General features: G+C 38.6%; 1 protein-coding gene across 1 annotated transcript; it reads right to left on the bottom strand.

Annotated features, from left to right (window-relative positions):
* Window positions 1–169: 169 nt before the first annotated feature.
* LOC144013590 (voltage-dependent L-type calcium channel subunit beta-3-like) lies at window positions 170–22464 on the bottom strand. Its single transcript, XM_077512655.1, has 15 exons — window positions 22057–22464; window positions 19188–19280; window positions 12664–12783; window positions 10929–11051; window positions 10724–10839; window positions 10422–10501; window positions 10318–10337; window positions 10102–10179; window positions 9152–9210; window positions 8961–9061; window positions 8709–8860; window positions 8545–8640; window positions 6491–6661; window positions 2606–3036; window positions 170–1183 (listed from the first exon to the last, which is right to left on the bottom strand). The coding sequence occupies exons 1-14, from the start codon at window positions 22120–22122 to the stop codon at window positions 2623–2625; spliced, it is 1689 nt and encodes a 562-aa protein (XP_077368781.1). The 5' UTR covers window positions 22123–22464; the 3' UTR covers window positions 170–1183; window positions 2606–2622.
* Window positions 22465–25579: the final 3115 nt, after the last annotated feature.

Genomic DNA, 25579 nt, shown 5'->3' with positions numbered 1-25579 from the left:
TCAGTACAACCTAGATTTTGTTAAAAAAAAAATGAAAGTCATCCTCTGTAATCCTGCTTTTTATGCCTTCGGAAAGCAATGGCTGTAATGTTCATTTTATAATGCAAATCTTGTATGAGTATGAGCAGAGTTCGAATAGTAAACACAAAATGGACACAAACAATTGAAGTACATAAAATGTGTTTATTTTGTTGAAGACGTCATTTTCTTAGCATTGTAAATCTATTTTTCAAATAGAAAGCATTCTTTACAGCATCAGGCAGGAAATGTGTCATTGTACACCTTTTGATCAGGAGCGGGAAGAGGCGTGTTGTGTCACGCTAGCACGCTGTGGTAGTGTGGTGGATACACGGTTAGATTTAGTGCAGTTATTGCATTACAAAGCAACCATCCCCAAAAAGAAGTACAGTAGTGCAATTTTTTTTTCTCTCCCCCCCCCCCTACTCACACTAAAAAGGAAGTCCAGATGGTGTAAGGCGTTTCATTTTTCAACATTAGGCTTAGTATTGCATACAGAATAAGATATAGGAAATTAAATGATAACCTTGTAAAAATTGTGCTTCATAAATTGGAAATAAACTGCAACTGATTCATCAGTTGTTTAATCATTGGTCCACTCTGGCAAAATAGAATGAAAATAGCTAATTGTAGAAGTAAGACATGCAGGACATCATTCATCAATCTGATTTGGAGAGCATTTTCAGTGACGGACTTTCAAAGTGCGATGAGTGCCCAGCTCAACTTGAACTTGAGGGAGTGAATAAGAGTGCTGTTAGTTCTAAGTGGAGAAGGAAACCGCCCCAAAGACGACTATCACTGCAAGACAACGGGCAGAACCAGAAACGATGCATTACTAAAATACTTAACGGTAAAAAGAATCAGAATTCATGCAGCACTTGCATAGTTTTTTGTCTTTTTTTTTTTTTCTCAATCATGCTGTTTTTTTTCTCTCTTCAAAATATACATACAACACTAGATACACGTGCGACATAGAAGCAGTAACCAATTAATTCCTTAAGTCAGCTGGTATGGACCCTGTGAGATGCTTGCAGGCTGATGGCGTAAGAACACGATGACGTCAAATGTCATGTCACGGGCAGGTGCTACAGCTGCGAGTCCTTCAGCCGCACGCTTGTCACATGGAGCCGAGGGACACCTGAGGGTCGGCCGTGGTATGGTAAAACTGCAGTACACAAAGTGGGCGCCATGATTTAGGGAGAGAATGTCGGAATCCGGGGATGCTACAATCAAAGAATGTGCTACAATCGGACGATAGGGCGAGTTCACCCTGAGGCATGCAAACGTACATTCTGGGAAGCCGCCACTGAGCAGTGGGTGCTTCATGTGTGGGGACGGGTCAATGTAAACAAGCAATTAGGGCACCAACATTCCTTTAAAAAAAACAAAACAAAAAAAAAAAAGGTTTACATTCTCTCTGTGCCCGTCAGCTTTTTCTATGGAAGCCCAAAAGTGTCAAAATTCAATAAATAAAAAGGTCATTATGAAATAACTATCCTGTCGATAAATAACAGACAATTATGTAATATGGCCATTAAATATTAAAATGAGGTGTTTCTTTCTTTAATATGTAACAAAATATTCTTTGGATTAAATATTTCATAATGATTATTTTAACAACGTCATAACATTCTAAAATTAATCACATTTAATTTATTTTTAAAGTTTTTTTTTTTTTTTTTTTTTTTAAGATAAAACTGTTTTTTTTAACAAAGTCAGATTTTATTTCATAAAGTCCTTTTCCACAATGGTCTTTTACATAATGGCGTTTTACAGCCGAATGACTGAAGTTTTCTTGTCTTATAAAACCTTGAAAAATAAATTAAATGTCTTTTTTTTTAAGTATGACGTTAAAATAATCATTATGAAATATTTAATCAAAATAAAACGTGTTACATATTAAAGAACAGTATGAACACTTTTCATAATAATACTAACGCCTCATTTGACAATTTAATTCCATAATTGTCTGTTATTTATCAAAAGGATAGTTATTTCAAAAAGGCCTTTTAATTTCTTTAATTTTGACACTTTTGGGGTCCCATATTTTTCGAGGTGTTAGCGAGTGATTGTGCAATAGCAGAGAGAGAGAGAGAGAGAGAGTGAGAGAGAAAGAGATATGACACAGGCATGTACTGCAGCTTCACACTCCCGATGTGCCATTCGCCATTAAGTTCAAAAACAACAAAACGTAGGTGGCAGCGTGTATCCGAATCAAGCGACCAAATCAAGAAACAACTAAACTAGGTGCCCGTTCATATTTACATGATCCAAAAATGCATTCGTATCTCCCATCTGCGGATTCAACAGTAAACATTCCTACATGGATTTAGCCATAAAGATCATTCAGCTCCTGTCCTGGCATCAATAGTCTCAAAATGATGTTACTCTAGTCACACATGCAACAGTAAAGATACCTAAACATGTTTCACTTTAAGGCCAGTATACTGTACGTATATTGAGACATCCTACAACAGGCAAAGCAGCGCAAGTTCGCCTGAAGACATTCCATTGCAGCGTAGCCCTGTTGACAATCTGCCCGGAGTTGTCAAAATGTCCCCTCGGTGGAGATGCTCTAAAAATAGACCTGGTCTTGTGGTTTCCTCAGTAGGTGTCTCGAGGCCACGGGCGGCTGCGCTGGCGGTTGTTCCTCTGGTTGTGACCCTGCCGGGCGTCACTTTGGAGCAGCCTGTCCTGCGACTCGTGGCTGTTGGCGTTGTGGCCGCCGGCGTGCCCCCGGTGGGCCGGGTACATGCCCCGGCACGCGCGGCCGTGGCAAGGGGAGGCGTACTCGTCCTCCTCCTCTTCCTCGTCCTCGTCTCCGCCCCGTCGGCACGGGCTCCCCCTCTGGCCGTGAGACAGGGAGTCGCTGGCCTCGTCCGACGGCATGAGACTGTCCTGCTCCAAGGGGGAGACGGCCTCCTCGCCCGCCTCTTCTTCCTCCTCCCCCTCCTCTTCCTCTTCCTGCTCCTCAGCCTCCATTTCCACGGCCTCACCAGGCTGCGGCTGGTTCTTGTTCTGGAGGAGCAAAAGGAGGGTGACTCGCGTGGCGCAACTCGACGCCGAGCGGCTTCACAGTCACACTTCCTGTTGGGGACAGCTGTTGGCACGTCAAAGTTTTGGTGGATGCAAACAAAGAAGGGTGACAAAAGAATGCAAACACCAAGTGAAGAAGGACTTACTATACCACGTGTGATGCCTGAAGTGAGGGCATAAGGAGACAAATAAAAACAGTTATATGTGCAGCTTTTTTGTTGTTGTTTTTTAAACTGCATACAGTGGGGTTGTCTCTTATTTAGGTAAATGATTGACTGCAAACAACATAATTAAACTATTAATTTGTGGTTGACAAAACTGTACAGAACAAACTGTGACCTGTGTTCAGAGGGGGTATTTGTCTTTGGTATTGTTAATGTGCTACACCGCTACACTAATTTTGAAACTTGGTGAATGCTGCCTCCATGATTAAAAATAGAATGGAATCTGTATGAGCGCTCATAGTACGGGCTGGGTCTGATTAAATTGTCTGTCAGTCTGTCTTGTCTGTATAGACCCTTCCAGCTGACGTCACTTTACCCAGAATGCTTAGCGGCCGCTTACCCTCTTGGTGGTCAAACAATCCATAGAAAGACACGGAGGGAGCATTGTTTTCGGTGAACGATTCATCTCTTCGTTTCGTCTCATAGCAGCAAAGGTATGTTCTATTTATCTTTTGGTTGACACGGGTTACTGGTGTAAAACGTTATTCATGAAATAGTTTGTGTCCGGATAAACTCGTCTTGCTGTACGTCCGCAGCGACTCCCAGATGGGAAACATCTCAAAACAAATTAATTAATTAATGCTTGATTTTCGGCGAGCGTTTTCGCTCAAAGGTGGGAAATATGTGTCACAAAAACCGTCCAGAGTAGGACACTACATTACTGCGAATCATTGAAACCAGTCGTTTGTAGCCGCTAGCTATAAAAAAAAATTTAGTTTGTTGGGGGGCAAAGTGGAAATGGGAGCCTATGGTATGTTGTTTTGATCACTACTTTCATGGTGTAAATTGTCATTCATTAAATCGTTTGTGTCATCTTCCTGTATATCGAAGTCTTCGAGCTATCTTAGCTTGCTAGCTGCTAACAAACAGACCGAATGTCGTTCACTACACATTCCTCAGCAGAAATCAAGCCCGAGTTAAAGTGTTATTGTAATAACCGTGTTAAATAGTTAACTTTGTGTTCAAAATGACTTGAATACTTGTGCAAAAAAAAGAAAAAAAGTATGATTGTTTCACTAAAGATAATATGGCTCATTCATTACGTCTGCCTCGAAATTACAATCAGAGGTTAATGTTATGACCCACTGTATATGAAAAAGAGAAAAACTACCTGCTATAAAATGATCTGAGCATATCCTCGTACTTTTTTGTGGGTGCAAAGCAGGCTAGCCATCGTGCTCGTCTTTCACTCCTCACTGTCTTCCGTCTGGTTTATAATCGCTGCCGGCAGCCGAAAGAACGATCTCATCTCTCTTTGAGCCATTAGCGCATCTGTTGGCCGCGCACAAGTTCACCATAGAATTGGTCGCTGATTTATCAACTGTTTGACCTATTTTCTAGCTCACACTGATTGTTTTCTAATTCACTCGCATCGACTCCCTGACCACCACCGCTAGGGGCGCACTTCAACGTGACGTCACACTGGAAGGGTCTATACCTACCTACCAAGCTAGCTAGCTAGCTCGCTAGCTACGTTGCTAGCTAGCTATCCTTGTGTAGTTTGAATGTCACAGACAAGATGAGACCTGGGAACTGGTTTAAATTATGAAAAATAAATCATATCTGTCCATTAAAAGTGATAAATGATAAGTTTTGTTCGAGTACAGTGAATCCTTTTCATCAAAGTGTTTGCAAAGTTTTGTCTGTGTGCACACATTGTTACAACGTAACGGTGGAGATGGCGAGAATGGGGAAGCTACACAGTAAAATTTGTAGAGTACATTTTACTCGAAACAGTCTATTTGGTCTCACTCTAAACAGAGTCAAATTTACACTTGGAAGAGAATAAAGTATTCCGAGCAAATTTTACTCAAAATTAGTTTTTAATCTGTATGACAGAATTGGCCAATAGCATGATAAAAACCTAGTCAAGTTTTTTTTCCCCTCAGATATTTGTAGTAAATTTTGGAAGGATTTTTTTTTTCTCTAGTACATTTTACTAGTTTGTTTAAAAAAATAAATAAATAAAAGGATGAGGAATGAACTCATGACCTTCCGCTTGGGAGACTGCCACTCTACCACCTGAGCTATGCCATTCCTACTGTTTGCTAATGTCCAAAAGGAGATCAAAAACAATGTTTTTGGTCTTGAAGTTACGAAGACTCAAGCTGACACATGTGATACACTAACACACAGTAGGAGCAGCATGGCTGAATAGATTGCCTGTCTCGCAACTTGACATTGTAGGTTTGTTCCACTGACCCTTAAGTGACTTTTTTTTTTTTTTTTTTTTAAATAAACTAGCTACATTTAGTCAGTCAAAATCTCTCCTTGCAAAATTAGCTAAGAATTCCTGAGTGAAAAGTCTTTCAGTTTTTTTTTTTCATGGGATAGGCAAATTCTCTTATACATCATAAAAATATTTGAGTAAAATTTACTCTGGCCTGGGAACGCCTTGGGATCCTGCCGGTGGAGCTGGTTGAAGTGGCTGGGGTGAGGGAAGTCTGCGTTTCCCCCCTAAAGCTGCTGCCCCCGCGACCCGACCTCGGATAAGCGGCAGAAGATGGATGGATGGATGAATTTACTCTGAATATTTTACTCTCTTCCAAGGATACATTTTACTCTGTTAAAGTGGGACCAAATGGACTCTTTTTAGAGTATATAAAAAAAATTACGCTACAAATGTACTGTGTAGATGGCATAAGTGTTAGTGTAATGTACACACTGTATTGTGGTCTTATTACTATAATCGTGTAACAGGAAGTACAGACATTCCCGATAGCGTCATGTGCCACTGCGAGGGCTGGCACATTTGCGTGGCATGCGTGGAAACGGATCAACAGACAAGAAGGAGTAATGAGGAGAGTCTGCCAAATGACACGCAAGTTTAGTCATTTTCGGCTCCATGTGTCATTCATTGCGCTGAATTCTAAGTGTTGATTCACTTGAGAACGTCAACTCAAGGAGAGGAGGAAGGATGCGGCGCACGAATAAAACACTGTCACCCCCGTGTGTGGCTCAGGTGTTAATAGGCATGTGTGTGTGTGTGTGTGCGATGTATATACCCCGCTACTCACCCCAGCTGGGAAAGCCATCATTCAATTAATTCCTGTATTTCAGAAAATGTTAAGCATGGATGAGCGAGAGGACACACAAGCGAAGACAATTATATCAAAAACACAAGAGTGAGAACTGGAAGACGTTGAAAACGGCGACAACATAACACACAAGTCTGGAAGCGGGACAGTCGAGATCAGTGAAGAGCAGCTCACCTGGAGGCTGGACATGGCGGACGGCGGGGTCATCAGACTCTGCTCTAAAAGAGGATTTAGGGGGGTGGTGCCTGGGAGATGAGTGGCCCGCCAGTATATCTCCAGGTATTCAGCCAAATGCTCACAGGCATCCTCCAGCTGGTTTTCATCCAAAATGACATCAAACAAATCCTACGGGCAAAAGTGCAACTTGGAATAGGCAGCACATGATTTCCATTGAAGTGACAGACACTTTGGTGGCCATCCGTCCGTCTGTCCGTCCATCCATCCATCCATCCATTAAAGTCTGTTTGGTCCCAATCTAAATAGAGTCAAATTTGCTCTACAGCAGGGGTGTCAAACTCATGTTAAATATAATATAAAATATATTACCAAGTGGGCCGCATGGGTAAAATAACGGCACATAACTTAAAAACGATTGCCGTCAATTATATGCAGATTTTCGCTATTTGTGTGCCTGCCCTAAATTACAGAGCTCAGCTGTAATCATATTGTTCCAAAAAATAATACAAATGCAAATGGAACGCGGCAACACTGAGTTCTGGACGTGTTTTGCATATATATTGATCCCAGAATGCATTGCGGGGTGCAATTAATGAAAAGTATTAATATTAATTAAAAACATATCTAATAATATAATATGAATTAAAAATATAATAATAATAATAATAATAATAATAATAATAATAATTAAACAAACCGTAACTTTAAGTTGTGTGTAAAATAATGACATCCAGGACAATTCTCCTTACAAGTTGCATTGCTCATCTGAGGACTGCTTGTGAAATTACAAATTGTATATATTTTGAGTGTGGCCGGGTGATTAAATAGTCTGACAGTACTTTTTTTTTTTTTTTTTTTTTAACTTTACAAAATCATCTCGTGGGCCGGATTAAACCCCTTTGCGGGCCTGATCCAGCCCGCGGGCTTTATGTTTGAGACCCCTGCTCTAGAATTGACTGTGTAGGTGTGAAATGTGAGTGTTAATGGTTGTTTGTTTGTATGTGCCCTGTGATTGGCTGATAACCTCCACCTCTTGTCCAAAGTCAGCTGGGATAGGTTCCAGCAAAGCCGTGAGTCTAAGCATACAGACGATGGTCGGATAGTTTGGGTTGTTTGCAATTTTAGATGATTTTTAGATAATAAACAATAAGTAAGGTGATTTCCATATAAAGTAAACATCTTACAATACAAACGAATAAATGGTACAAAAAAAAATGGATGAATCAACAGTGCTTCTGCTGGTTGCAATGTAGTTTTGGACTCAATGTTGCCTTAGTTGCTGGTTAATTAAAAAAAAAAATCTAAGTTAATCAATTGAATTATTAACAACCAATTAAAAATGTAATTGATTACTTTACCAATCTACATTTTTCATTGTCCTCAACTATGCTCAAATTATCTGATAAGTGCAGTTGTGGTGTAGGTTGGCTTCATGCGCATATTGTCCCAGTTTCTGTGTTACATACCTTGTCATTAATTAATTTGTTTTAGCCCTCTAGTGTCCCCAATCAACTTTTGATCCGCCCTTGTGTTCTGTAGGGTCGATTTTTGTTGTAATTAGTGCATTTCATGCCCCTGTTTCTGCTCTTTCCTTTTTAGAGAATTGATTTCCCTGTCATCTCGGTGTGTAATTCCCGCTATTCTCTTGAGTCAATGGAATAATTATTTAATTCCTGCTCGCTCTACTCTGCCCCGTGCATTTGGCATTGCCACTACTCATTTTGACAGCTAATAAGAATACATGCAAAGTATTTCTGGTGGGAACGACATTTCGGTATTTTTGTGATAATTACACACGCTAAGATATGTAATAGCTATAAACTGTGATTTACCATCTGTTTGTCATTCAAACATCTATGATGGATGCATTCTAAAACACTCCAGCTAAATATGTTGTTGTGAAATATGAATAACTAATGTGCTGTATATAATCCATTCATTTTCTATACCACATACCAGTCGAACCGAGATTGTATGTCATATGAATGGTAAATATTTTACCACCCTGTTACGACAGTTGGAGCTCAGGAAACGACAGTGAGTTGACTCACAGGGGGACACTGAGAGAGTTTGTCTGCAGCCATCATCTGCACATTCAGGTGCTTGCTCTGAGACTTCCCCCTGGACTTGATCAGCCTCTGGAGCACCTGAGAGCGGCCAAAAGAGCAGAATTTGTCGACAAGGCGTTAGAAAAAGCAGTTAACGGGGACGGTACCTTTGGCGAGGAAACTTTGACGTAGACAACGATGGGTGCGAGGGAGGTTTTGGCGAGTTGTGCGGGGTGGTTGATGGTGTCTGCATCCAGAACCACCAGCTGCAACGTTTTGGCGAGTTCAAATATCCTCTCGATCTCGCTCTGAACCTCCGCTAAAAAAAAAAAAAAAAAAAAAAAAAAAAAACATTTTCCATGTTCAGTCCTTGAACATTTGTCCATCAAAAAGTTCCCCGCTTTTAATGAGACTTTTACCTAAACTGGAGCGAGTGTTGGACCTCTCCATTATGGGTCTTTTATTGAGGACGGATCTTTTAGCTAGGGACAAGTCGGCAGTGACGCGGGTAATTGAGATTCTGCAGTTTCAATTAAAATGGCAAAAACATACAGTCAATGCAATATTTGGGCACCATTGATATACAGCAAATGATCCCTTCTCAACTAACCTCCCTTCAAATCTGTGTTTCAGGAAGTCAAAAAGGGCTTTCTGCATCATATCCGTAACCTGCGAGAAAGAGAGAAGAAACTCACATTTAAGTACTCTCTTTGACAGTAAACAGTTTAGTGCAAAATTATTAGCCAGACGTTAAAGGGATTTTCCACTTGCTGTTGACTGACGATGACATCACCTGTGCTGAGGAAGTAGGTAACGACCAATCATGGCTCACCTGTTTTCTGGGTTTGGTCAGCAAACTGAACCATCATTGGTCATTAGTACCTGCTTCCTCAGCACAGGTGATGTCATCTTTAGTCGACAGCAAGTGTGAACATTTGTTTGTAACTCATTTACTCCCAATAACGTATAAATACGTTTTTTTTTAAATGTTCTAAGTGTCCCAAAGACGTATTTATACGTTTTTATTGTTTGTTTGTTTTTATGCTAGAGCATACAGAAGGCTTTGATGCAGCCTCTCAACTGCAAGGAACGGTTGCAGAAATGGTAGTTATTACACAAACGGCCAGCAGGTGGCAGCAGAGCAAAGGAGATCAACCAGGGCCATCTAGAAAAAAAAGCTCAATTACTTTGAATTTTAAATAGATTTGTGAAAACTGATGAAACTTAGCTCTCTTCTAATGCTAATTGCTGCAAAACGGAAACAGAAACATACTTTTTTTTCCTGATGAAAGAAGAGACTTTAATCTTTCTTTTGATTGGTTCCATGCTTTTATAGCAATAGAACACAATATTCTGTGGGCCTTGCAAAATCAGTCACAATCCAGTAAAACAGCCGGGAGCGAACGGGATTGCTTCTGTGAAAATGGCTGGGAGTGAATGAGTTAAAGGTATAAATTGTTCATGAAAAATAATGATGTGATCACATTCATTCTGGACAAAAATATTAACACTTTGCTGCTGAAAATGGCTCAATGAGTCAAGTAAATACGGTGTGCTTACCTCGTAACCCTTGAGTGACGGTCCCACGAGGACCACCGGCCTCATGGACGGCACCACATCGTATGGAGGGACATGTTCCTGCCACACACAAGGCAAGGCAAAGGTTGAAAGAGATGACGATAACCACAGGAGGGTAACGGGAAAAGATGTGCAGATGGAATTGGGCAAAAGACAACCACAGAAATGATCAAAAAGGAGATTAATAAGCAAACCTACCTGTTTTTGCCTCTGTTTAGCTTTCGAAAACAAAAAGGCGATTAAGTTGATTTAGTAAATCACCGGCAGCGGTCTGACAAACAGGCTGCTTGTGTAATACTTACATTCACCTGCAGATGGTGGTGTTGTCCTCCAGTTCCCAGTCACCATGTCTCCTAAACTGGACGAGTTACCCCCTGATTTCCTGCATTACATAAACACCACAGACTTAGACAAAAATATTTGTAAAACGATACCACTAATGCTATCACTGCATTTGTACTCAGTAACTTTGTTTATCATACACGGTGTTTAGGTTCCATTCTGTTTGGTTTAATTATTGCTCGATTTATGCCCATCCTTGTACTTTGTCATCCCAGAACCAATTACTGCCCACTGGCAAAAAAACAAAAAGTACAAAAAGTACCTCTGTTTCTGCTCTTGCTTGAGTCTCATTGCCTCCAGTCGCAGCGGGCTGGGGATGAATGCGATGTCAGCTCCCTCTTTGACGAGACGGCCGATCCACCAGTCATTACTGTACTTCTGTTCAATTGACAAGTGCTTCAGCATCACACAAAGGCGTGCTGTTTAAAAGCACAGCGTGCAGGATGGAATATCAATCAATCACTGACTTCTTTGATGTGCAGGAAGTCTTTGGCATCAAAGTTGACTGCAGCTCCTTGGACCGGACAGTCCTCATCCAGAGCTCCGCAGTAACTCACATTTGTCTTTACTGCAAACGCTACAGGTTTGGACTGATAAAAAAAAAAAATGACAACATGGACTGAGTGTGTTGGCATCTTGGCCCTCTAAAAAATATTTATTTCACAAGAAATCTTTTTCAAAAAATAAAAAATAAATAAAATGGGGAGCATAGTTTACCTTTTTTTTAGGAATGCTGCGCATGAAACGCACTTTTTTTTGGGGGGGTTGCCATTATGTTTTTAGGGTCATTCACGGATTGTCCGATGACACCCAGTTTACAAACTATCATGTAGTGCGACCACTTCAATTTGATTCATCCACAAGACAACCAAGGACGCATGAGAGCAGCTATCAGATTTGTACTGTCTCGCAACTATGTAGAAAAGTTACCCCTTTAGCAGTTGGTATGTAGTAGTTATATTTAGACATCATGTGATATGACCTGAAAAAATAATAATAATTTTGTCCGCCAAAAATATATATTTTTTATTATAATTTTGCTTGAGTGGCTAGCTAGCTTGTTTTGTTTACATGGCTAATTGTTTGCCTTATAACATTGATTTAAGTTGAAAATATTATGTGGTGCAAAAAAAAACACTTTCCATGGTAGATGTATGTCCTAAATTAGAGATAATAGTAAAATTGTAGATAATGGTAAATTATTCAGAAATAAAAAAATAAAATAAATAAATATTTTTGTTTGTTTTAATAAATTAACCCGTACTACATCTTTTAAAATACTTCTCTGTCAATTATACAAGAGTCCTAAAAAAGTAGTCGTATTTGGACATCATGTGATATGACTTGAAAAAAAATAAATAAAAAATTATTAATTTTGTCCACCAATTTTTTTTTTTATTATAATTTTACTTGTGTGGCTAGCTCGCTTGTTTTGTTTAGATGGCTAATTGTTTGCCTTATAACACTGATTGAAATTGTAGATAATAGTAAAATTGTAAATAATGGTAAATTATATAAAAAAATAAGAAATATTTTTTGTTTTTGTTTTCATAAATTAACAGTGGTAGGTCTGGTGAAATACTTATTCGTCAATTATACAAGAGTCATAAAAAAGTAGTCATATTTGGACATCATGAACTGAAAAAAAAATAATAATTTTGTCCACCAAATATATATTTTTTCATTATAATTTTACTTGTGTGGCTAGCTAGCTTGTTTTGTTTAGATAGCTAATTGTTTTCCTGATAACATTGATTTAAGTTGAAAATATTATGTGGTGCAAAAAAACAAACAAAAAAAACAAAAACAAAAACAAAAAAAACACTTTCCACGAGAGACGTATGTCCTAAATTGGAGATGATAATAGAATTGTAGATAATGGTAAATTATACAAAATAATAATAATAATAATAATAATAATAATAATAATAATGTGTGTTTTAATAAATTAATTGTGGTATGTCTGGTAAAATACTTATTTATACAAGAGTCATAAAAAAGTTTTTGTTCATGTTCTGGATTCTTATTTTAATATACTGTTTGAACCCTTTTCCTATGCGGGATACATGCATCGCTAATGTTATAAATTTACCAGAAACAAACTACAAATCTACTGCACACGAGCAAAAATCTGAATTCGTAAGGATTCCAAATTTCCGGGAACGATTCTGTTTCCAGGTATGAAATTAGCGGCGATCGTACCTTAGCTCTGTCGAGCTGAAGTTGTGCCTGGTGCTCGGCTTCACGCCGATACGCCTCGCGGTCCTCCTCTGCTGACAGGTCGGAATCCGACGGTCTACTGGTATAGGAATCAGCCGACCCCTGGTGCGAGGGAATGCGAGAATCGTTATGCAGTCATTTCCTCATTTGCATGGCGACACCAGATCGAGCGTGTGCTGTATTCGGTGCTGCCGTGTTCTTTTGCAGGTGTCTGTTCACCCCAACACGCTCATGAGCGAGCTTGTGTGTATGTACAACACAATGTGCTGCTCTCCCACACCCGCCATCCTCTGGAAGACCAAATATAGCACAAAGGAGGAAACTGCTTCCTCTTCTCGCCTGCTTGGCCCCATTCCATCCCATCATCCCCCACAGTGCAGCACATATACATCCTTTATTTGCCCTGTTTATTCCTCCGAAGACATCTACCTCCTCATTAGCAAAATACACGCCCACGATCATTTTTCAAACCTAGTGGTTTAAGGACACATCCTAGTTTGGCTTCTGTCGCATTGTGCGGGAAACAACAGATCAAACAAAGGCAAACTTTATTATTTTGTGCTGCAAATGGGTTCAGTATTCACAAAAAAGTAAATAATGATAAAATAAAAGTGAAATGGTGTTCTTCATCTTCTTGCTTTTCACTACAAGACCAAAAACTCCAGAGAGCCATGTCGACGTCCCGGCCTTCCATCATGCTCCATACTGTAAACAACCACAACAATAGACTGAGTGACTCCCCCCACCAACAAAAAAAGAGACCCAAATAAGTCAAATAAGGACAACCGCATATTCGACATGCTCTGCCCATCACCTCGTTTCACCAAGTATTTCCTGTCACACTGACGAGAACCAGCTAGCGATCACCTCTTCCTCCTTGTGTGTTTGCCTGTATGTTAGGTAACAAGGTCTGATTTCTTGCTCTCATATGCTCTGCAAAGCAACACTGCACCAGCGCCAGGCCAGGCGGCACTGGATGAATAAAAGGAGAAAGGTGGATGGATAAAATCAACCCTTATATATACACAAATACTGACAGAAGAATGTTCGCAAGCCCTAAGAATGGTCATCAACGATTTACAAGCGTGGTTATCTCGTGGGGAAATAATGGAATGCTATAAAGAAATTGTGTGTTAATGGGATGTCTATTATTGTTTGACTAGCAACAAGTTTTGATGCAAATATTCATCACCATGGGAGTTTCTAGCCCATTTTTGGGGTTACTCAATACTCATGCACCCCGAAAAGGTAAGAGTTTATTTATTTATTTATATAGTTTTTGTATGTCATTTTTAAAAGTTACTTTGTTCAATCTTTATATAATATGACCAAAACAAAAAAAAACAAAAAAAAAAAAACACCCAATCTCTGTCGACTGGGCTCTGAGCGCCTTATTGGCACAGATGAATATACTGTCTTCCAGTGATATACAGACAGTACAGTTGTGGTTTAAGTGGCAATTACCCGTCTTAAACCAGGATTTGTGCAGCATTTATGACCTTCTACCACTCAGTACCATACCGACACTCTATTGTCATTACCAGTCGTCATTGTAGCTGAATTTAATTGTGGCTCACTGTTTATATTGTGAGGTAGGAGTTCGCTAACATTTTTTATTTATTTTTTTTAACTCGGAAACGTTTCATGTGATCAGAAACAGAACCACTGTCCTCTCTTTGAACTATAATAGGAGAAGCTAGCTCTAAGTCCTGCCAAAGTGCTACAAAATGGTGAACTGTATCTTGCCTGGCCAGGAGCTCAGCACCCCTCAACCTCTGACCCTAGAATCAGCCCCGTTCATCACTACAACCACTACCACTGTTTTAAGTGGGCCGGAACGCACCGTTACGGAGCTGCAGCACGTCGAAAAAATCTCACTTGGGCGTTCAGGTACTTCTCAATGTGCAAAGAACGTACTATCAGCGTTCCGGTACGCTCGACAATGCATGTATTTATCCCCAAAAAGCTGTTCCGGAGAGCGCCGTTCATCCACGGACTTGCATATAGTATGGACGTCCTGCGCATATCACATTAACATGTGCACGCAAAGTCCGGAACATTTACAGATCTCTGCTTTGTGAAACAAGCGCGCTTACATCATTCAAGTCGGCCGCTGTAAACGTGATGCTAGCGAACCCGAATGCGTGTGTCACTGCGCCCTCTTGTGGACGAAATTAGCAACAACAGTTAACTTTAGTGAACAGCTGTGGTTTGTGCTCTGTCCTCACATGGGCCAAATTGGACCCACTCACAGGCCGGTTCTGGCCCCGGGACCGCAAGTTTGACACCCTTGCTCTAGGGCACCTCAACAGGATCTTCGTAAATAACTAGTCAAAGTTTCTTTTGGGAACTTGAACCGCAACAATCCGGTCCCAAAGCCCAAGTTCTTACAGATGAATTATTGCAGAGTCGACGCTGTTAATGTATGTCTGACTCAAGGAGCAATATAGCAGAACATGAAAGCATTCACCACTTCCGTCAAAACTAGGCAATTATCATGAACACAATATAACGAAAAATACAAAAACATTCACAGGATTGTTCCGGTCAAATAAAGTGAAATAACGTGCCAAGACTGCATGCTCGTGAATACCAGATGGATTCAACTGCTGCGAAAAGATTACGTCCAAAAACAGAATATATTATTCAGGAGTCTGAAACAGTTCCCCTCATCTCCCAACAGCAAAAAATGCAAGCGAGAGAGATTTGAGAATCCAGTCACCAAATCGCTACGGAAAAAAATAAATAAATAACTGCACAGTCGTAATTCAATGTCAAAAAATGACATGTGTACAGCTTTCTGGTACACAATGCCATAAATCACAGCGCGGTTGCATCAATATCAAAGTCATGATGTGTCAATTGATCAATCTGAGGAGGAGGAGGAGGAGGAGGAAGGTGGTGTGGAGGAGAAACAAGGGGATGAAATGGGAAGAAAGCAAAGCAGGTGGAGAGAGAGAGAACTGAAGGGAAGAAAAGTGTCATTAAAGGTAAAGAAGATCATGCAAATGCTCGGGTGACGGGTGCGATGACATAGCACGATGTCGGAAGTCATTTTGCTGTGTCATTTACAGTGTTCCCTCGGTTATCGCTGAGTTGTCTTTCACGGCCTCGCTGTTTCGCAGATATTTTACAGCGTTTTTTGGTTTTTTTTTTTACAGTGTGATTTTTGGTTTGTTTACTTTTTTGGTCTTTGCGCATAATGGTGTCTGTATAATACTGTACTGTGCTGTATAATAAGTAAATTTAAAAAAACATACTTTTAATGGAAAAGAAATGACTGTAAATGCAAAAAAGAACATATATGATGAATGAAAATGCATTCATAATAAACTAAAAATCATAGCAAAACGAAAAAACGTATAACAAATGAAAAAAAATAAGTAAAAAAATAAAACAAAAACAAAAACGAAACAAAAACAAAAAATAATTTAAATGGAAAAAAATAACTAAATGAAAAAAAACAAATGATAAATGAAATAAATGAAAAAGCATTCATAATAAACTAAAAATCATACTAAAATGAAAAAAAAAACATAATAAATGAAAAAGTATATATGGTGATGTATATATAAGTAAATTTTAAAAAACATACTTTTAATGGAAAAAAATGAAAGAAAACAAACTATGAATGAAAAAGCATTCATAATAAGCTAAAAATCATACCAATATGAAAAAACATATGGAAATATATATATATATATATATATATATATATATATATATATTGTGCTATATAATAAGTAAAATGGAAAAAACATAATTTTAAAGGGAAAAAATAACTGTAAATGAAAAAAAACACACAAATGATGAATGAAAAAGCATTTATAATAAAGTAAAAATCAGACCAAAATGGGAAAAGAAAAAAAAACCCATAATAAATGACTGCGATTGGCTGGCGACCAGTTCACAGTGTATCCCGCCTACTGCCCGAAGCCGGCTGGGATAGGCTCCAGCACCCCCTGCGACCCTTGTGAGGAGCAAGCAGTTCAGAAAAATGGATGAATGGATAATAAATAATACTAAAAAAAAAAATACTATAAAAAAAACAAAAACATACTTTGTTGAATGTAAAAATGAATGTAAATGGAAAATGAACATGTATAGAATGAAAAAGCATTTATTTTATAATAAAGTAAAAATCATACCAAAACAAAAAAACATATATAATAAATGAAAATATATATATATAATTAACGTATTTTTTATTTTATTTTTTTTTTTTAATTAACGCGGATTTCCATTATCGTGGGCAGTTTTTGGAACGTAACACCCGCGATAAACTTGGGAACACCGTCTACGTCGACTCCATCCAGTGCATGCTGCATGTGGACCGACTGCACCGAAACACGATCGGAGGCAGACGCCAGCGACCTCACCCAATCCCAACGAGCCTTTTGCAACTCTTGTTCCAACAACTTTGAGAAATTGAAGGCCGGGCAACATTCGGTCCTACTTCTGCTGCAGAAATGAGTCATACGCCACAGCTCCTCCATGGAGGCCCCCACCCCACCCCACCCCACCACACCACACCACAGACGAGAAACTATCTGCTCTGTTGGGGGAAATGGCCTCCCTCCGCATTCAACGCATTTTGTCAGATCACCGATGGGTGCCGCCTCCTGTGTGGAGAGACGAGGTCATGGCTGAGAGGGGCTGGAGTGAGCGAGGAGCCCACGCATCAGGTCGCCCGAGGACTTTAAGGGCAACGTCGTGAATATTTCACGCCATTGCAATATTTTCAGGGCACCTGGAGGTTGTCATTAAGACACGATCAGGATAACTAATGTTCCCTCCTGAAGAAGGTGTCTGCTCAGCCTTTTTTTTTCCCCCCTCCCCTTTTTCTTGCAGCTGCCCCACTTCTTCACGTTCACATGTTACAGCAACAAAGAAAATAGCAACAACATCATGACTTGCAGTCTTTTGTTAACATTAGCTCAGTAAATTCCCCCCACCATATCTCGATAAACGATACCGGGGACACAACAAAACCAGCGAAAAATAACGAACGGCCGCGACAGGATACCGTCAAATTTGCAGACATGCGACACAACAGCATGAGCACTCCAACAAATCTTAATTGGGCTCTCTTACGTGTGTTTGACCCCCAAAAAAACACGTTAATTACAATGTGAGCCTCTGCAGAGATTTTTTATCGAACATTAACCATATTCAAGAAAGTTGTTGCCCTCTTCTGATCAAAGGAAAAACTACAACGAAGGAGACGTCAATGACCAACAATGCCAGTATGCTAAACGTGAACTGATTATGACAAAAATAACACCACAAAATGATTATTTTAATCTTTTAGAACAGGCAAAAACATGGAAAGGACAGTCTCTCGTATTGTCACTATCAACATTTTTTAGAATCGATTCAATCGATTAATCGGATTAATTTTAAATTTGCATTAAAGTGTATTACAAAAGCATTTCCCCCTGATTACTGTTTATTAACCATTATTTCTATAGCTATTAAAAAAAAGGGGATTGATGATGGCGATGTTACGGTCCATTCATTGTTTTGCAAAGTAAAACAGATGTTTGCAAATATCTTATTTTGATTAATCATAGAAGATAATCGGTCTTCTTTCATAAACACTACTGGAATTAGTGAACCATAACTGTTGATATGCTGAAATCAGAGGATTTGGACAATTCGAAATGAAAAAAAAAATGTCTCCAAACAATGATTGGATATAAAATATATATTAAAATAGTTGATTAATTTGAGACTCAATGACTTGTCGATTAATCGATTAATTTTGACAGCTCTATTATGGACTGTAGATGATGAAATCCCAAAATTTCTCCGAAGTATACGTTAGGGCTGATCGATTATGGGAAAAATAATAATCACAATTATTTTGGTAATACCGGTAACTGAAATCATGCTTATTCAAAAGATTCTTTTTTTGGTACAAAAAAAAAAATGTTTAAACATTTAAAAAAATATTAAAACAAATAAAATTATGACCATATTTATGCAAGCTCCTTTTGGACCAAACAAGATCGATTAAATTAGTCATTTTAAAATAAAAAGATGAAAATATGTCAATTTAAACAACTCAAAATTAGTATTAATAATCATCCATCCATTTTCTGTACCGCTTATTCCTCACAAGGGGGGTGCTGGAGCCTATCCCAGTCAGCTTTGGGCAGTAGGCGGGGTGCACCCTGAACTGGTCGCCAGCCAATCACAGATTGATTCAAAATTTTAAAAAAGTGGCTCCAAATGATTACTCGATTATTAAAATAGTTGTCGATTAATTTGATAATCGATTTCTTGTCGATTAATTGATTAATTTTGAGAGCTCAGCCTCCTCTGACCTCTTTAGAACCTGAATCAGATATTTAGATGGCAGAAAATGGCCTCCATAAAACGATTTGCATTCTTCATCGAAATTTTTCCTCGTGCCAGACAACAAAGTAGTAACAAAGTTTTTTTGTTTTTTTTTACTTGGTTGAATAAATGTCAAGAAGAAGCGAATGGAAAGGTTTTCTTACCTGCCGTTTGATGAAACTCGATGTCGTGTCTGAGGACGTGCTGCCATCCGAACGTTTGAAGCGGCTCTTGCGTTTTGGCAACTTCCTGGGCAGCTGTGGGCAAATATCAGATGAATATTACAATACTCCTCTGCCGATATCAGATGTTATATTTTGCAAGTTACGATCAAAAGTATTGTGCCGCATACCCCTTATATAATAAATTATTTCTGTTATTGCAATGGCGATCGTGGGTCAGCTACTGGAGCAGCCATGTGATGTGATGTTAACACTAAAGCAATAGTTCTTAACCTTGTTGGAGGTACTGAGCCCTGCCATTTTCCTATGCGCATTCGCGTTCTTTATTGAAATGGAAAATAAAATTCTGTTTTTTCCCCCCAAATTCTGGACACGGGTTTTACTGGTTTTACAGGTGAATAAAATGAAGAAGAATATTAGCATTTTCATCAAATCTGGCGCTCTTCACCTTGAATTCAGAAAGAGTTGTTTTCTTGTATTCTCCATCTTCATGCAGCTCAAGTGTCACTTTACTAGAATTGCTCAAATTGGCATTGCAAATTATGCAGCGAGGGTTATTATAGTTATGGAATTTTTCATTTTAGTGAGTTTAAATTTTGTTTTGAGTTTTGTTTTTTAAATTTAGTTAGTTTTAATTCGTTTTCTGGGTGGCTCTGTTAGTATTTATTAGTTTTAGTTATTTAATAAATGCTTTGCTCTAGTTTAGTTTTAGTTAGTTTCAGTATTAGTTTTTTATGTATTTTTTTTTTTTTTTTGGGGGGGGGGGTGTATTACTTGTGTGCAATATTTAAAAAAACACCATAGAAGTGATGTCATCTGAATGTGCTTTTCTGTTGGCTGCTGCTAGATGACGTCACTTCTGTGTGACACACGTTCACACTGCTAATATCAAAATAAATCTGATTAAAATCACATTTAAAATCATGAAAAATCTAATTTGTTATAGGCAAAATATTAATGTTTGACTACCAAAAATGGCTAAATAAGTAAAGTATCCCTTTAATTAATTAATCTTGTTTGGTCTAAAAGGAACTTACATAATTATAGTCTTCCAAATCATTTGAATTTTTGAAATGTTGACACATTTTCTTGTTTTGTACCAAAGAAAAAAATAAATTGTACAATTGTAAATGTAATCGTGAATAATCGTGATGTCAATTATTACCAAAATAATCATGATTTTTTATTTATTTATTTGTTCTACAATTGATCGCCCCTAACATACTTCCAAGAAATTTGGGGATTTCATCAGCTACAGTCCATAATAGAGTTGTTAAAATTAAATGACAAGTAATTGATTATCAAATTAATTGACAACTACATTATTTTAATAATCAAATAATCGCTTGGAGTGTTTTTTTTTTTATTAAAAATTGTCTAAATACTCTGATTTCAACATATCACCAGTAATTATTCACTGATTTTTGTAGTCTTTAATGAAAGAAGACTAATATGTTCTGTGTTTAATCAAATAAGACATTTGCAAACATCTATTTTTAGTTTGGAAAACAATAACCGAATTGGTAACATAGTCTAAACATCAATCCCAACTTCTTTTTTTTTAAATCGCTATACAAATACGAAGTGTAAACGCCAATCACTTGTTAATAACCAGTAATCGGGGGAAAATAATGCTTTTGTCATACATTTTAATGCAAAATTCAAATCAATCAGATTAGTCGATGAATTGATTGAATAATCAATATATTCATGAATCAATTCTAAAAATATTGGATAGTGACAGCCCCTGCTTATTTCAACACGACAATGCCAAACCACATTCTGCACGCCACAGCGACATGGCTTTTGTAGTAAAAGCGTACCAGTAACAGACTGGCCTGCCAGCAGTCCAGATCTGCCTCCCATTGAACATATGTGACACATTATGAACCGAAAAACATGACAAAATTAACCCTAAACTGTTGAGAAACTGGAGATTGCACATCAAGCAAGAATGTTAAAAGAATTTAACCTATAGACAATTTGTGTCCTCAGTTCCCAAATGTTTATTGAGTGCTATTAAAAGCAAAGGTGATGTGATAAAGTGGTAAACATGCTGCTGTCGTAGCTTTTTTTGGAACACAGGTTGACATTGCACTTTTATGAGCTGTATATTTGGTTAAAAAGAACTCACATTGCACTGGTTTAGATATTTTGAGATTGAATGATTCAAACATTTTGATCACATAATTTGCACAATTTTAAGCCATCAAAATCTCACCATTAATATATGCTAATTCATGTTGACAGTCAGTGTTTGTTTGTTTGTTTGTTTTTCCAGTGGCAATATCTGATTTAAACACAAAACCCAGATATCATCTTGAACCATGTAGCCTCTTTATGAGCAGCTGAGTGGAAAAGAGCTGCTGCATGTTTTCTTGAACTGCAGCTTTCCTCAAATCACAAATTAAGACTGCAGCAGGATGTATGTGGGCTGACACGGCACTTAGTTGCTTGGTTAATAACAATAAACAAGAACAAATAAATCAGTTAGCTTAAATGCCACAGGCCCAGCAGCAGATGGAGGCTACAGGTGAAGCAGATTAACGCGATTGCTTGCATCTTTCACATTGTCGCAAAAAGACGTTGTTGTAAACGACAGGCAACACCAGCAGCAGCAACTGCACCAATATTATAAAATTGTGTGAAATGATGGCCATCATTATGATAGTCCCTTTAAATTATGCTTTTTTTTTTTTTTGGTCGACCGAGTATCAACTGCAGTTTCCGTAAAAAATATATAAAAAGAAGAAGAAGAAAGAAAGTAGCCAAACGCCAAAAATATTCGACGCCTTCATTTTCAACCGTAGCCACAACGAGCCATTCTCTCGTCGTCGCGTTCAAGCCTTACCTGGAAATAGTGCGACTGGGGGCCGCTTTCCACAGCCGAGAGCGGGTCTACGGGCGGAGTGGACATGGTGACGGCGGCGGGCACCGCGGAGCGTGAGCGGGGGCGCGGGGAGGAGGCGGGATGCACGCGGACATGGGTTACTGGAGGTGGAGAGAGGCAGTCGGCGACCGCAAACGCATCGGAATCGGTGATGGCAAACGCGCGTATACAAGCCACAAAACGATGGCGAGGCGATCAGTTCGTTGTTAGAGTCGTGCAAAAAAAACAACCCCCAAAAAAACCCGACAAAATAAAAAATAAAAATAAAAAACCGTGTGGCAGCGGCAAAGGAGAGAAGCTGTAATGACGCGCCTTTGGGACTGAAGCTGAAGGCTGCCAGCAGGTCCGTACTAAGTGTCTCCATGCTGGGGGTGTCCAAACTGGTTCATACGGATGGAAAATATCTCCTCGGCGGAAATGATGACAGGCCATTATAATAATTCACCTTTTAAATTGAAATTAAATCCATGTTTTATGTATTTATGTATATTCAGGTATTTAACATGACTGATGTAATAATTTGTGGATTACAGTCGAATACAGTTGGGGACTTTTTGCCGAACACTGCAGAATCTATTGGCATGCTTGTCAGTACAATCTTGTATTCAGGCTTTGAGGCTACACATACGTTATATATATATATGTTACTGCTGAACATTGTTTAATGAGTCAAGTATCCCTTAAAAAAAAACAACAACAAAAACAACTAAAACTAACTAAAACAAAATTAAAACTAGGCAATTTTTAAATAACTAAAACTAATAAAAACTAACAGAACCACCCTAAAAACTAACTAAATTTAAAAAACAGAAAGAAATCAAAACTAACTCAAATGAAAAATTCCAAAACTATAATAACCCTGATTGTCAAGGCACCACTATTTTTTTGCAGAATCTCCTAGGGCGCTAGGACTGGGTATTGCCGCCAACCTCACGATACGATACGTATCACGATACAGGGGTCACGATACGATACGTATCGCGATACATATGTATCCCAATACTTGATCGTCAAGGCGATACGTATCCCGATATATTTCATTAATTTTCTTGAATTTTATAGTAACAGTCATATGTATACCTAAAGGATATGTTTGTTATGCTGACTGACAAAAATATTTTTGTTAGTAGCTCTTCTGGTTTACCACCTAGCGGCATGCCTGGTCTAAAATGTGTGCAGAGCAAGCAGCAGCTTTCACAGACACACCGGGAACATTTATCAATAGGCATGAGACGATATGAGCAAAAATACCAAAGTATTAAAATTACAGCTCTAAAATATGCTTATTTGAAATATTTGGGGAAATAAAAACAGTATTTTTTCATGTAGCACATTCTATTTCGTTTTTAAACAAAATATCTGAAAATTGGTACATTAAGACACGTGCCATGTTAGGTTTATAAGTAAATAAATGTTGATATTCTTCCTCTGCTTTCATTTATCTTAGCAAGACACAGTCCAATCACTGGTGAGCTATTTTTGCATTAATTGAAGACAATTAACTTCAAAGACGTTGCTGGTTTTTATTTTTTAGGTACAATGCAAGCTGCAAAGACAAACGTTAACTGCCTATTTAAAGTAAATGAGCAATATCGATTCTGACACCTGTGTATCGATACGTGTATTGTAATGAGGCCCGCAACGATATATTGCCGTATCGATTTTTTGAGCACACGCCGACAGTATACTGTACTGTATTATTTTTTTTTTTTCAATTGAACCACAAAAACGTGTTGAAAAAGAAGAAAAAATGGGTGACAATGAGGAGAGAGTGGCTATCAATCGCCTCATTGAGAGACTACATCTGTGCATTCCAGAAACAGGGACTCGCCACACGTTGTTTTCTAGCCACAGGTACATATGACATTAGAAATATATGGATGGAAGAGAAAGCTATTGATACCAGGTGTCATATCGGTGCTAATACCAGCCACATTTTATTGTATCGGTAACTTGTGGGGGCTGTAACCAAGTGTTGGCCGCCCTCTTGTGGCCATTTACGACCACAGAGTCACATTAAGATGCAATTTTTGAATATGTATAGAAATAGAAAAAGATTATAAACACAGTAAATGTTACTCTAACCCAGTGTTTCTCAATTCCCGTCCTCAGGTTTTCCTAGCCAGCCTGTTTTCCATGTCTCCCAATTCCCAATGCAGCTGATTCCAATGACAGCCTATCAGCCAGCTCTGGAGAAGCCTGATAACGATCCTCACCTGGGTTGCAATTAGGAAACACGGAAAACAGGCTGGCTCGGGGGGCCTGAGGATCGGAATTGAGAAACACTGCTCTAACCTGAGTCTATTTGCACTGTAAAAAGGGTTGCAATCAGCACTTCATTGAAAGTAATAATATCCATTCAAAACAGGATAAAGGTATTGATTTTATTGTGAAAAGCATTTATTTTGCATTGACAGACATCAATTTTGATTTCGACTGAACTAAAAATACATCCAAGGGACCCAAAATAAAGTTTTTGATTTCCTTCCAATTATATTTCTTGTCGTCATGCCCGCCAGGTAATATATTTAGTTTGTCAAATGGACTTATATGCACATTGAAAACAACAGCACATCAGTGCCACCATGGCGGTATTGTACATGGGCTCTGGGTGGTGGTGCGGTAAAAAAAAAAAATCACTCAAGAGTTGGGGAACAAACCCACAACTTCAGTGTTTAGAATATCGATCGTGTCAGCTGGAATCTTCTAACTCCAAGAGACCAAAACCGATCTTTGGTCTCTTGAGATAGACTAAACAGTAGGAGTGGCATAGCTCAGGTGGTAGTGTGGCAATCTCCCAAGCTGAAGGTCATGAGTTCATTCCTAAACCCTTGAGTGACTTTTATTTTTTCAGTTCTTTATTTTACTCTCTTCCAAGTGTAAATTTTACTCTAAAACTGCGTCCATTTGGTCCCACTCTAAATAGAGCCAAATTTAACCTACAGAATTGACTGTGCGGTATTATTATGAAATAATATACAATGTACAGTATATACGATGTGAGTGGACAGGAGGGCTGCTATAAGCTATTTATTAGCATATTGCTAATATGTTGCTAAGCCACAGACTGTATTCGGTAGGGATGTACCACATCACTTTTTTTCCAGACCGATACCATTATGAGTACGCAACTCTTATGGAGTCACTGATACCATTACCAAGGACCGATACAACTAGTGCTTCTGACACATAAAATATCATTATGTCAGAGTTTGGTCTTAGAGTCTAAGACCAAAAACGATGCTTTTGGTCTCTTGGAGATAAGGAAAAATTAGGAGGGGCATAGCTCAGGTGGTAATATGGCAGTCTCTGAAGCTGAAAGTCGTGAGTTTGTTCCTCAACCCTTGAGTGACTTTTTGTTTTATTTTCCAATTCTATATTTTACTTTCTTCCAAGTGTAAATATTAGCCTACTCTAAAACTGAGTCTATTTGGTCCGACTCTAAAGAGAGCCAAATTTCCTCCCATGTTACTTAAAGTAGCAC

The sequence above is a fragment of the Festucalex cinctus genome, chromosome 2 (genome assembly GCF_051991245.1).
Source record: "Festucalex cinctus isolate MCC-2025b chromosome 2, RoL_Fcin_1.0, whole genome shotgun sequence".
Taxonomy (NCBI): Eukaryota; Metazoa; Chordata; class Actinopteri; order Syngnathiformes; family Syngnathidae; genus Festucalex; species Festucalex cinctus.
Note: the sequence above shows the minus strand (reverse complement) of the source record. Positions and strands in the feature narration are given on the sequence as shown.